Source organism: Patagioenas fasciata, chromosome 10 (assembly GCF_037038585.1).
Source record: "Patagioenas fasciata isolate bPatFas1 chromosome 10, bPatFas1.hap1, whole genome shotgun sequence".
NCBI lineage: Eukaryota > Metazoa > Chordata > Aves > Columbiformes > Columbidae > Patagioenas > Patagioenas fasciata.
Window position 1 is genome coordinate 7,077,842 of NC_092529.1, and position 13,273 is coordinate 7,091,114.

General features: G+C 43.0%; 1 protein-coding gene across 12 annotated transcripts in view; it reads left to right on the forward strand.

Moving 5' to 3' along the window:
- The window catches only part of WNK2 (WNK lysine deficient protein kinase 2), a 110,624-nt gene that overhangs the window by 25,632 nt on the left and 71,719 nt on the right, over positions 1–13,273 (forward strand). For all 12 annotated transcript variants that reach the window (XM_071813017.1, XM_071813009.1, XM_071813014.1 and 9 more), the window contains exon 3: positions 12,585–12,757. In XM_071813017.1, the coding sequence (XP_071669118.1) occupies positions 12,585–12,757 (173 nt within the window). The remainder of the gene's footprint in view (positions 1–12,584; positions 12,758–13,273) is intronic.

A 13,273-nucleotide genomic window follows, 5' to 3' on the forward strand; every position in this document is an offset into this window, starting at 1 on the left:
CTGTATGTGCTGTTATTTTTTTCTTCAGGTGTTTCATTTGAAGAGATTTTAGGCTTTTTATTTGCTGAAATTAGAGGAAAGCAAATGCTTCTGTTGTGTTACCTCTGTGTGGGTGGGTTCTTCAGTTCTGTGGTACCTTGTTAGTGTTCTTGAAGTCAAACACCAGCCAAATTGAGAGGAGTTTATTTGCTTTGCGTAGGTACACACCATTAAGGAGTGTGCAAGATAGCCAAGAAAACTGTCATCTTTATATAAGGGAGTTTGTAAAGCCAGCTTTTGTATTTTTTTTTTTTTCTTCTTGGCAGAGTGTTTTGGGCAAGAGGGAGAGAACAGAGAAGGTTTCTGTATGTTTTTCTAACTAGCATTGATTTTTACAAATGCAGGAAATAGTATGTGATTAAACATACAAGAAGCCTTTTTTGGCAAATTTAACTGTTCAGTATTTTCTCCTTGTACTACTCAATGAAATCTGAGTGTGAAGCCCAAATTGCCAGACCATTCTTTTCCATAGCCTAATTTTCCCATTTTAAAGTCTTTTTAAGCCAGTGGTGCCCTGGGCTGCACCCCCAGCCCTGTGGGCAGCAGGTGGAGAGAGGGGATTGCCCCCTCTGTCCTGCTCTGCTGAGACCCCCCTGCAGTGCTGGTCCAGCTCTGTCCTCAGCACAGGACACACATGGACCTGCTGGAGAGGGGCCTGAGGAGCCACAGGAATGATCCGAGGCTGGAACAGCTCTGCTGGGAGGACAGGCTGAGAGAGCTGGGGTGTTCAGCTGGAGAAGAGAAGCTCCCAGGAGACCTTTTTGTGGCCTTTCTGGGCTTAAAAGGTGCTGAGAAGAAAAATGGGGACAGACTTTTCAGCAGGGCCTGTTGGGACAGGACAAGGGGTGTTGGTTTTAAACTGAAGGAGTGGAGATTCAGGCTGGACATGAGGAAGGAATTGTTGCCCCTGAGGGTGGTGAGAGCCTGGCCCAGGTTGGCCAGAGAGGTGGTGGATGAACCATCCCTGGAGACATCCCAGGCCAGGCTGGATGGGGCTCTGAGCAACCTGAGCTGGTGAAGATGTCCCTGCTCATGGCAGGGGTGGCACTGGGGGAGCTGGGAAGGACCCTGCCAACCCAGACTATGCTATGATTCTGTTCTTGAAATATTTAAGATGATAAAACTTTGTATAATTTTATTAGTTTTCTGATTAATATTGCTTTCTGTAGAGTCTCTGAATGTCTGATGCTATTAGTTAAATACACTATATCAAACATTCCTTGCATAATTTTGTAAAATCCTTACTTCTGTAGGCTGGAGATTTTAGCTGTGATCAAGAGGTCTGAACACGTTGATAAGAAACATATCTGTGCACACCAGTTGTGAATCTGATGGTGCAAGGTATGGGTTTTGTTTTGGTTGGGGTCTTTTTTGCTCATTTAATTTTCAGACTCTTGTCATGATGGGCAGCAGGAACACCTACCATGAAGCATCACTCACACTTGCGTAGATTTGGTGCTGCCGACTTCGTTTTCACAGGTTCTGTCTAGCCAAGATTTGAACTATCTTGTTTGCACTTGATAGCTAGCATTTGATTTAGTATTCCAGGACCCTAACCAAGGGCATGTGTCTTAACTACCACTGTAGCTGAACTATGTCACAGACATTGAGTTGGAAGAGGTACCACTGTGATCATCTAGTTGAACTTCCTGTGTACCTTGGTTCATAGGAGCTTTGTGGATGAATGTCTAACCCCCAGCATCTCGGTCTCTGTCTGTGACTTCTCATCTTTATGCCTTAAGTCTTTACTAATTCTTTTCAAAGTGTAAAATTTGGTAGTAATGATAGGCTTCTTTTCACAGCTCTTCATAAAAAACACAAATAACTTTGTTAGAACAAAGCCTAAGCCCTGCAGAACCTCTTGCAAATCATCAGGGACATGTATTTTTATATGTGTAACTTGGGTGAGTGATCAGACAAAAACTGTTACATTTTTTTAGAACTTTTAATCAATTTATATACATGGCAATTTTCTGTTTCATTCTTATTCTTTCTTAATGTGAAGCAAATGCATTGCAGAAATCTGGGTTCATTATGTCAACACTATTATCTTTATCAACCCAAACATATAATCTCATTGGAAAGTGGCCAAGATCTGTTTCTCATAAACCTGTGTTGATGTTACCCTTTCATGCTTTGCTGTTCAAGGGAGGGGAAGTTAAATTTTTAGCTGTTAGTATGTTTTAGCTGACAAGCTGGTGTTATTCTTTTGGGCAGGGCTATAGAATGTCAAGCTTTGCAGGAGGGGAAAGAAAGAAAAAGGAAATATTTTGTTACAAATGTGATGCTTTCAGCTTAATTCTTAACCATTATGAGAAACTTTGATTAATATATCCTGGCCAGGCGTGCAGCATTTGCCTTTCAGTGTTTTCTAACAGGTTGTCAAGTGGTGTTAGGAATAAACAAAAAGTTGACAGCTCTTTTCAGCATTTAGGATGGTTCCCAAGACACTTCCAGATAAATTACTGAGTAAGTGTTCAGTAGCTGGAATACCCCAATCTGCCAAGTGTCTTTGTGGCTGTGAATGATCCCTGTCCCTACTTTCCAAGGGGTTTGCAAGCATGCAACAGGGAATGCTTATTCTCTGAGTTGGTTTTCAGCAGGAAAGATGTACTTTTGGCTTTTTCCTTCATCTTTGCACTATATCCTTCCCACATACCGTTTCTTTTGAACTTTCTTTCCAGCAACAGCAAGCAGTCGATCTGTTTTTTGGGTACTGTGGAGTGGGGCTGGAGTGAGAGCAGAGTGTTCCTGGGGCAGCTCTGGGACCTCAAACTCTTTGGCTTTACAAGTGCAGGAGTTTAAGTTGGGTATTTGCAATAATATGACCCCCTGCAAGGTTGGTTGGTTTGTTTTCATTTTGTTTTGTTTGAGTTTTGTTGTTGTTTGGTTTTGTTTTCAAAACAAAGAGCAAGTCATGTTAAAGGACCTTTTTCCTGTGTTCTCTTCTAATTAACTCCCCAAAAAGGTCCCTAGCAAAAACCAGAAGCAAGTTGGGAGGAGGAGTTCACGATACTGCTGGTTACACTGCTGCTCATCCATATATCTCTGGAGTGTACAGAGGAACTCATTGGTTTTTTGTGTCCTAGAGATGCAAAACATGGGCACAGAAGAATTAAATAACTATCGGTGGCACAGCAGGCCACGATGTGAGGGAAGAACGAACATTTTCTCTCCAGGATCCACTAAGCCACTATTAGAGCTTAAATTAAGATCTGTGCCATCACTTTTCTATTGTCTAGCTATTTTATATTCCTTTTCATCAATATAATTAAGTTCAGTATGTGTGTACATAGACACACATGCATATGTGCAGTCTTTCTTGTTTTGTGAAAACAAAGTCGTGAAAAGTTCTAAGATGCTAGACTTACATTGAAGGCTGTGTGGGGAAGCTGGCTTGTGCACCAAAACAGCTTTTCTCTGGGAAGAAAGTTAAATACGTCCAGCTAAATAAAGGTTGCGGTTGTGCCAGCTTTTCTCCTGCAGAACTCGGGGCCGCCACTGCAGCCCTGGCCAACCAGACCCAGGGGCCCTCCTGGTGTTCTTGGTGCTCAGCTCCGCTTTGCTCACAGCTTTGAAAGTTTTTGAGTATTATGTTATGCTGCTTTGGGTGGGCAGGAACAAGTGAGAAATGGCTTGTAACTCTGATTTTCCGTGATGAGAGCTGTTTTTTGTGAGAAGAGTGATTGAATTAAAGGTGCATTCATCACTGTGTACATGCTGATTTGAAGAGCTCTGAAAATCTGCCTACAGCAGGCTGTAGAAAGAGGGCTCTTAAATGGTTGTTAGTCCATCCAGCTGGTTTGGTGGGGGTTGTTTTGTAGTTTGTGGGGTTTTGTTTCTTTAATAATTTGAAAATTTCTTAGGTAGTTTCCTAAAATAAATGCACTTAGTCTATAATTAAGAGACTAAGCCTGACGGCCTGTTCAGTGAGCATCTTCTGACCTGTGGTTGAGCAAATCCAAAACAGTTCAAGGGCTTAATTTTGGAGGCAGAAAATATCTGTTCTGACTTGAATGATCTCCATTACAAATGTCATAATCCTGTTGCTGCATTTCTGTTTAAACATAAGTTCTGAAGGGAGTGGTTTGTTTTAAGCAACTTTTCTAAATTGGTGTATTTCACAAAGAATAAAAACTAATGTGAAGTGAAAATATTTCAAAGTCATATGTGTCACATTATGTTTTTCTGTTTATAAGGGTTCAGCAGTTAGAAATGGATCTAGTTTAGCTTGTGCTCAGCTTTGCTACTGCTGCAAATAAAACTTCAATCATTTACAAAGTATTTTATTGAAACTGTAAAGGCATACAAACCTTTCTGTTGGGTCTTAGCAGATTTACCATTTTGACAGATTTTTCCTTTCAAAACACTTAGAATGCTGGAAGGTACATGTTGTGCAGCTGCACTCAAGTTACAGTGAACTATTTAATGTTTGTGCCTGTAGCTGAGTATCCTGTTCTCTCCTTAGAGTTACTGGTGGATTATCATTGATTCAGTGGTAAGAATATTTCATTTTGCATTTTACCAACTGAAGTATGGAATTGTTAGGTTATAGCCAGATGGGAAATGGTAGCAATAATGGGATGAAACTGAAATTTGCCTGTTAGAAAGGCAGGATTGAATGCTATGCAAGACACACTCAGATTAAATTTACCAGAGCAAAGCAAAACAAAACTTGCCTTGTTCTGCTAATTCTGTGCTGGGTTAATTTTACCTGGCAAAGCTTACTGGCCAAATGAGTATTAACATTTACATACTGAGCAGTAACCTGGGGTAAGCAGCAAGGCTTTGGGTTCATCTGGGAAGGCTGAATGAGGTGCTGGGGCTCCCTGGCAGGCAAGGAATGGCAGCCCTGCCTTTTTAGGAGAAACAACACTTCTGCTTAACAAGCACACAGCAAAGGGAAACTGAAGGAGATTTCATACCTAGAAATTAATTTGAAATTGCTGAAAGAAGAAAAAAAATCCGATGGCTTTTCTCTGCATGCAAGCGCCCTCCTGCTCTCCCAGTCTGGAGACAGGTTTGTCTGTTGTTATACTGGAAGCTGCCAGTGCCATCTCCTCTCTTCCCTCTGCGCAGTTGCAGCTCTCCAAAGTCGATTTGGTTTGTCCCTTTTGGCTCCTGCTGGCCCAGGCCAGAAGGACAGGCCATCCCGGGGGTGGCTGCGCCTCCTTGCTCTGGCTGCACCGTGTGCGCCAGCCCAGCGCCCTAACAGGGAATTGATAACCACGGCGATTAAAATTGCAAAGGCATCAGCCCTTGGACTTGGAGGTCATTGCATCATCTCTCTGCATCTCCTAGCTGGCATCTTGTGGTCTTCCAAGCCCCTCAGAAGTGAGGACAGAATGGGAACCCACTGCGAGTGGGACACAGGGCCAGGGTCATGGGCACCTGCGGATTTGGCTCCATCTCTTTGAGATGTTGCCTTGTAGTGTGGTATTTTATATGCCCAGATACTGGGTTTATGAATGATGTGAATTAAGTGAAGCAAAATGCTCTTTAAAAACAGCACGAACTGTTACATAAACTTTAATGAAGGATAGGGTCCAAAGTGGATTGCAGAAGATACCAGATTTTCATGACACATCTAAAACGGATTTTTGGTTGGTTGCTAGTTTTTGTGGTGCGTGTTTTGTTGTTTTTCCCCCTTTCTGTGTGAGCAGAGGTGATCTGGTGTCACAGGACTTGTCCAGCTCTTTTCACACATTGATTTGACAGTTTCCTTTGAAATAAGTCTTTTTGTGAGGCAAGCCTGAACTGTTTCTGGTATTTCATCTAAAATTACAAGCTTATGTGAAACCTGTGAAGCCCTGGTAATTGAGTTAATGGGGTGATACCTGCAATTAAGTCAATTCCTTGTGACAAGAACTTTTTTGGTTAACTGTGGGTTATCATAATGCAGTTATGTTGGGATGTTTTCATATGTAAAGGAGTCTGCCCATGGTGTTTTGTTTCTTCAGGTGTTTTCATGGCTCTTGTGCTGAGATTTGTGGTTTGATTCCCCTTCCTCCAGCACCTTGCAGGACGAGTTTCTTAAGTTCCCGGTGTTCAGTAGAAGACGTGAATCTCATGGTTCTTCTGCAATAACTCTGTCTCTTAAGCAATGTGAAATGTAGCAAGCTGTACTTTTGTCCAGCAAAAAAGCAAGCTCGGTCTTTCCTGCAGAAATCTGCTGGGTTAAGCCACAAAGCTCCTCATTTTATGTAGATTTCTAGCAATGACTCAGGCAAATAAGTAAATCTCTCCTGGCCTGTTCCGTAGCTCTTGTACATTGAATTGTGAGCATCCTTGGGGGCAGTGGCTGCTTTTCATGCATTTAGAAAATGAGTTTCCACTGGGACACCTCAGTGTGCTTCACTAATACAGCTAACAAATGGCGGGCTGTAACTTCACCAAGGGTGGTTTAGTGAAGAATGTTGGCTGAATGCCGATATGTAGTGAAGCTGTAAATTTTTTTCCTCAATTGTGAGTTGTCTAATGGCATCTGTCACGGGGGGGCCCTAAAGTCCACTTAGCCAGGAAACAAGCTCCAAGCAGACTTTATTCCAGCCAGAACTGTTTGGTAAAGAAACCATCTTGAAATGGCGTTTATCCAAATTATTTAACACTCTGACAACACTATATAAAACACAAGTCTGTATACTAGTTGAGGGTATTACTGTATAACCACATGAGAAAAATGGTGATCCACAGCACTCAGAAGGAAATATTCACTTGCCCAGGGTGGCCAAGGGCTCACTCAAGGATATTTCCAGAAAGATGATTGCTCATGGAAGAGAAGGCGAGAGCATCTATTTGGCTTTGGGAGCCATCCTGGTTTCCTCTGAGAGTGGATTAGACAAGTCTTATGTAGAATACAAAAGGTGGTTGCACTGAAGAAGTATTTATTTGAACTAAAAAATGTTTATTTTTTTTCTAAAATGTGTTTTTATTCATCCTTATTGCTAAAGGCATTTCAATTTTTAAAATTTATCCAATGTTATATTTGCTTGAGAGGTGGTACTGACAGTATGGAATTTAATGAATTAATAGTAACACACAGGTAGCAGGTAACATGTCCTAAGTTCACAGCAAAATGAGTCCTTGGCTTAGCTGCAGGATGACTGGGAAGGCTGCTGTGTCCCACCAAGCTGGGTGTCTTGCTGTCAAACTCATGACCAGAACTGTGATTCCATTCATAAATCCACAACAAACCAACAGACAGCTACACAGGAGAAAGCTGTCAGTGGACCCTAAGGCTGATTTTTGTAGCTCAGGGCGATCTCTGATTAGAAGAATATTGTGGTACGTGAGAAATGTGCAGATTTGGCATGCAGATGTGAGAATGTAATTATATGAACAGATGTTCGTCCTGCTGATTCAGATAGTTGATTTCTGTTCCTGTGTCAGAAGTGCCTCTTCATTTGCCTTTTCTTCATCACTGATATGAGATGCTACAGGTTCTGCAAGGCAGAGGTGAGCCCTTCCCTCCCTTGCTCACCTCCTGGTCCTCATTGCTTCACCGAAAAGACCTTAGTCTGTCTTATTAGGCAAAATTAAACAACCATCAGTAAATGCAGCTGGGTGAACTTAAACAATCAAAATGCCAATATTTCTGGGCTAGCTGGACATAGAAGCCCTTAGGCCAGTAAGTCTGGGTGGGATACCCGAGCTGTGTACTTTGTGAAGTCATTGCCGCTTATAAAGTGTTGAAGTAGTTTATTTTTTGAGTTACTGAAGATTGCAGCCTTTAAAGGGAGGAACTTAGAGTGAAACTGCAAAGCAGCACAACCTTCTAGTTTGGTAACAGCTGTGCTTCAATTCCTTACATGGCTATATGCATTGCTATGTAAAAATATTTTTGTGTGGTTTTATTTGTTGCAATTGATCCCCTTTCCTCATGGGGTGAGGACGTAGTTTATTCCTAAATCTGCTAGCCCCTTACAAGTAAGTAGAGGCAAGAAACTTGAGCTCAGTTGTGAATCTTTCTTAGAAATCTTCTAAAGGCTCAGGTGAAAACCAGTCTCTTGCTTGCATAACTTTCAGAGTCTTAGTCAGAGCCCATATGTTACAACCTGGAGGAAATGATGCTTGGGGATGACTAACAGAACATGTTCCTGCTGTTAATTTGGGTGTCATTCCAGAGATTTAATTCGTAAGCTTTCCCTTTCATTTTGTTAACACATTTACTTACTAATTTCAGTCTTTGCTGTTGTTCCCCACTAAGGAACTTAATGAAGGGATGAATTTTATATTAACAAAGAGAGGTATTTGTTCGCCCTGCCTGCGATGAGTGTGGAGAAGCAGAGTGTATGTGTTAGATTAGCAGAAATATGATTTACAGATGGGAAATCCACTTTAATGTAGCTTCCTGCTACAAATATTTTATTCCAGTCTCTCTGAATAGGTGTGTAATTTGCTATGAATTGCTGATTGGGAATTATTTATTCCTTCCAAGAAGTAAATATCTTTCAGTGGTTTGATGCTTAAAACTGACTATGCAGTTATAATCTGATTTAAAACAGGGAAGCTAGGAAAATTAATGAAGGAAAGGTAGCTTACAATTTATAACTTCTTCTGTGTTTAATGTCTTGTTAGGTTGACCTTCATAATGAAAGATACATTGTATAACCCCAAGTCAATTAATGCTCATTTCTCTGTGAGAACAGTGAAATGGTGGAGCCATAAGCCAGCCAGGCTGCATGTGTGGCTGGGGATGCTGTGCCTGAGATGCACCATGAGTACTCGCTGGTTTGTTCTGCAGAAGCACTAATATCGCGCTCTGAAGGCAGGGTTAGGGCAGCGGAGCGTGATTGGAGTGGCTGTGCTATAAAGCAGCTCTGCGGGCTGAGGGGATGGGTCTCCATCTACCCCCGGGTTTGTGGGACTCGGTGCTCTCCTTATAGCTGGCTGTGATTCTGGCGATGGCGTTGCGGTGCAATAACAGGCGGTTGTTGCATTGTGAATGTATTTGCAAAGCTCTGTGGGTGAGAAAGCTCCTGGTTGCTGTGTCCACTCCCTTGGGTGCTCTGATTCCAGCTGTGCTGCCAAAGTCTGTACCGAAGCCCTTTAAGCTGGCTATTCTTCACCGTTTATTAAGGCAGAGAAGCAAGTTAAATTTACAGATTCCTTCTTAGCAGTAACACAAACCAAGCAGCTGTCTTGCCTCTTGCTTGGTTGTGTTTAAGTTCAGTTTGTCTGGAAAAACTGAACAGGCTCAGTGCAATTGCTGTGGACTTATGAAGGTTGAAGTTTATTTTAGAAACCTTGGTGCGAAGCAGTAGGCTTGAGAAGCTTTCAATCACTTGAAATGAAATTGCGATGTCTCTTCCTGAGCCAAGACTTTGTGTCCCAGTGAGGAGGGAAAGAGCCAAGAAGTGAGAATGCCTTAAAAGGAGAGGAAGCCTGTAGAATCTGAAAACTGATATTGATATCTCCTGCATCACATTGAGAACGTTGTCCGAGTGTCAAGTCTCGTGTCTGGAGGAATCTCATAATAGCAGCAGTGGAGCAGACCAAGCAACGAGCCTGTTTGTCAGCTGGGTGCGATGCTGCTGTTGCACCAGCCCTGCTCCTCTGGGGCTTCATGGGTCGCTCAGCATCCCTGCTCAGCTGGGTGATGGTGCAAACACCTGCTGCAGGTAGTGTGGTGGTGGGTGACTCCTTGAGTCAATCTGCGCACTTGCTGCATTCCCCCAAACTCTAATCACTGTGCGTTATGCAAAGTGATGTCTTAAATCCAGCTAAGTGGATTAGCTTCCTTTGGCACGACCTTTGCAAGGGATCCTATTTCTCATCTTAAAACTTGATGTCCTAAGGCTTACATATTTACCTTTCAGCATAAAGATATTTTGTCTTGTGTGAATTATGTGATGGGCAATAAGTGTCTGTGACCCCAGTGAAGGTTTTTTTGGGTTTAGATTAAAACCCGAGTGAGTCATGCAGTTGAATGGGTGTTTTTGCTGCGTCAGAGCAGAAGAACAGTTCAACTGTTAAGCCCTTTCTGACACAGTTTCTGCTTTGGCCAATGACTTGGTGTGTCCGGCTCAGCCTGGAGGAATTTAGAAAAGGTCGTTAGAGCCCTTACAGCACCGCAGACCCCTTCTGTGGTGGGGAACGCGGCATGTGGGGGCAGCTGCCCTCACCTCTCCTCTCAGTACTGGACCCAGGCCTTCTCCTGAGAAAGATGCTCAGCTATCATTCTGGTGGAAAAAAGACTCTTTCTACTGTAGTTATAGATAAAGCACAGATTTGTCTTCCAGAATCACTTTGTTGCTTCATTGCCCAGCTTGCAATTTTAGTATTTGGAATTCAGACAGCAACCCAAATGATCCAGTGCTCATACTATGTGGAATATACAGTATATGATTGTGTGCAGTGTCTGAAGGATATTTTTTAAAGTTACCCTTAAAGTGGCAGTGGAAGATTTCTCACAGTGCTCAGAAATCTGGAAATAAGAGTCAAGGGATATGGTATTACTGTTTTTTAATTAGAAGGTTTTTAAAAACTGCTGGATCTGTGTTGCTGCCTTTTCCTTTCTCTGCTGGCCACACTCTGCTCTTCCTGTCTCATGCAAGGACTTGCTCCTTAATAGCAGTGTGTCTGATTTATTCTACGGGGTTTAAATTAAGAGGAAACTCAGCAGTAGGGAAAGAAGTGATGGATTTGAAAGCAATTCTCAGGCTCTTCTGTCCTGGCTCATTAGACAGCCTGCTTTTCTTTTCTTTTTTTGGTGTGTGTGGTTTTTTTTTTAAACTTACAATAAATGCAGTTGCTGCAGAGCAGCAGAAACCCTGCCTTGCTCTCAGCTGTTGGTGTTCGGGGTGCTGCTGCCTGCCCAGCCCTGGCAGTGCCCTGGGCACGGGGGGACCCAGGCATCGTTCCCCAGGGTCACCCTGCTGTGCTACCCCATGGCTGCAGTTGCTCAGGGCAATGTTGCCTCTAATGCTGCTCCATAAAATATAAAGGAAATCAAGAACCTCTCCAGCAGCACTGGTGTAAAATGGAAATGCTTCCCCCACAAATACCCCTGAGGAAGGAGGTTTTCTGTCTTCCAAGAAGAGCCAAAGCATCATTTTTATTTATTTTTTTTTCAACCCAGGTTTTCCTCTTGTGAAATCTGTGTAAAGCTGACTTGTTTGTAGCCATGGCAATGCTCACTGAGTTCCTTGAGATCGCAGCTGAGGACAGGCTGTCAAAATGGCAGTTGCCTGATCCCTCTGCACCTTGGTTACAAATCAGCTGGGTGCCAATTTAATTCACTCTACATATGCTCTTACAAACATGCCTAAGTGAACTCAGAAAAAGAAAATGTCTGAGGATAAAATCTGAACTAATTAATCTTAGCAATTTGTGAGCCTTTGCTTCTGTGAGCAACAACAGTTACACAATTGTTCCTTTTAAAGAACTAAAAAGCTTAATTTCTAGGGCAATGGAGGGAAGTGCTTCCAGCCTGACCAGCCGTCCAGGGTGACAAACCAGGCAGCAATGGCGTGGGTTTTGGTGAAGCTTATTTTGATCTTTCTCATCATGTAAAGAGACTGGAATACGTATCTGGGATGGCTGGTGTGAGGCCTCGGTGCCTCTGGGGTGGCTGGTGTGTGGCCTCTGTGCTGGTGACAAGGTTCAGGCCGCCCCGAGGCTCCTGCTGTCCCACAGGAGGAGCAGATGGGTCTCAGGCTCCCTGCAGGTCCCTTCACAGCCTGGGGTGCTGCTTATTGCTCCCGAATTTCTCTAGGGAAGCCGGAGTGGTAGAACATGACATTCTTCACACATTTCTCCTTCTCTGGAGACATTCAAAGCCTGCCTGGATGCCTTCCTGTGTAACCTCATCTAGGTGTTCTGCTCTGGTGGGGGGGATTGGACTGGATGATCTTTCAAGGTCCCTTCCAATCCCTGACATTCTGTGATTCTGTGGTTCTAATTTAAGAGTAAGTACTTCCATGCGACCAATGTGCAGCCCACAGAACAGGCTGAAGGACAGCTTTAAATCCTGCCTTTGCTTCACAGCAAAGTCTGTAAAATTAGGCAGAATGGCGAACCAATAGGAAAATTGGAGTGTTTGGCTTTTAGAAAGGGGTGTTGTTTTAATTTGTCACTGGAGGTGGGGAGGGTGGTAGAAGCCGGGGTGGTTCCCTGGGTCCCTCGGCTGCCAGTCACTGCGCAGGAGTGGGCACGGCCACAGCGGCTTAGCTGTGAGGACATTCCTACCTGGAAACGAAATCCTCTGTTAATCTCCCAGATAATGATCCTCTCAAAACCAAAACAAGAAATAAATAGCTGTGTGGTGATCCGTCAAGCCATGGGTGTGTTTATGCTGCCTGAAATATTAATGCTGTCATGTAGCGTAGCACAGACAGCGCTTTGTTCACAGGCGAGTCTTTGTCTTGACACTGGATTTTAGGCAAGTGCCCTCATTCATGCACTCTACTCACCTCTTATGTAAAAGATTTTATAATTGTTCTTGATGCAAGCATAAAACAAATCTAGAATTCTGAATACCCTAGCAATGCAGTGCCTTTATTTTTGTCCATTTGCTACTAATAATGTCTCATTTTGGATTATAGGACAGAAAACTCACTAAGGTAGAGAGGCAGAGATTTAAAGAGGAAGCAGAAATGTTAAAAGGCCTACAGCATCCAAACATTGTGAGATTTTATGACTTCTGGGAATCCTGTGTAAAAGGCAAAAGATGCATTGTGCTGGTTACCGAACTGATGACCTCTGGAACGCTGAAGACGTAAGTACTGCGCTCCTGCTAAGAATAGCCGTGGAAATTTTTAGAAAAATCCTACTTTAATATTCTGAAAAAAGGTACCTCCAGATAAAAGAAAAAAAAGAAAATGGAGCTGTTCTCTGGTGTTTGTCATTTGTCCCTGCGTTTCAACTGCATTGATTTGACAGGCAGGATTCTGGCCTCCGTCTCTTGTTCCCTGCTCTCCTGTCTCAGTTGTGCAACTAGAAGCTGTTCTCTGGAGTGTCTCACCTTCTGCCTGTGATGTTTTAATTTGTCGGGGTGTGTTTTGTGATTGCTTGTGTTTGCATGTGTTAGAAAACTCAGAAAGAATAGCACTTGAATGGTAGAACCTGTTTCTGAAGCACAAGGTGCTCTAGGTTATCTGCTAAACAATATTAATTAATAGGGTTTGGTACTGGCAATCTTGTTAAGGTTGATATAAAAGAGTTGGCATGAACTCTTGAACAGATTTTCAACCCCAATGGGAGAAGTGCTTATCACTGCATATATCCAGTGTGC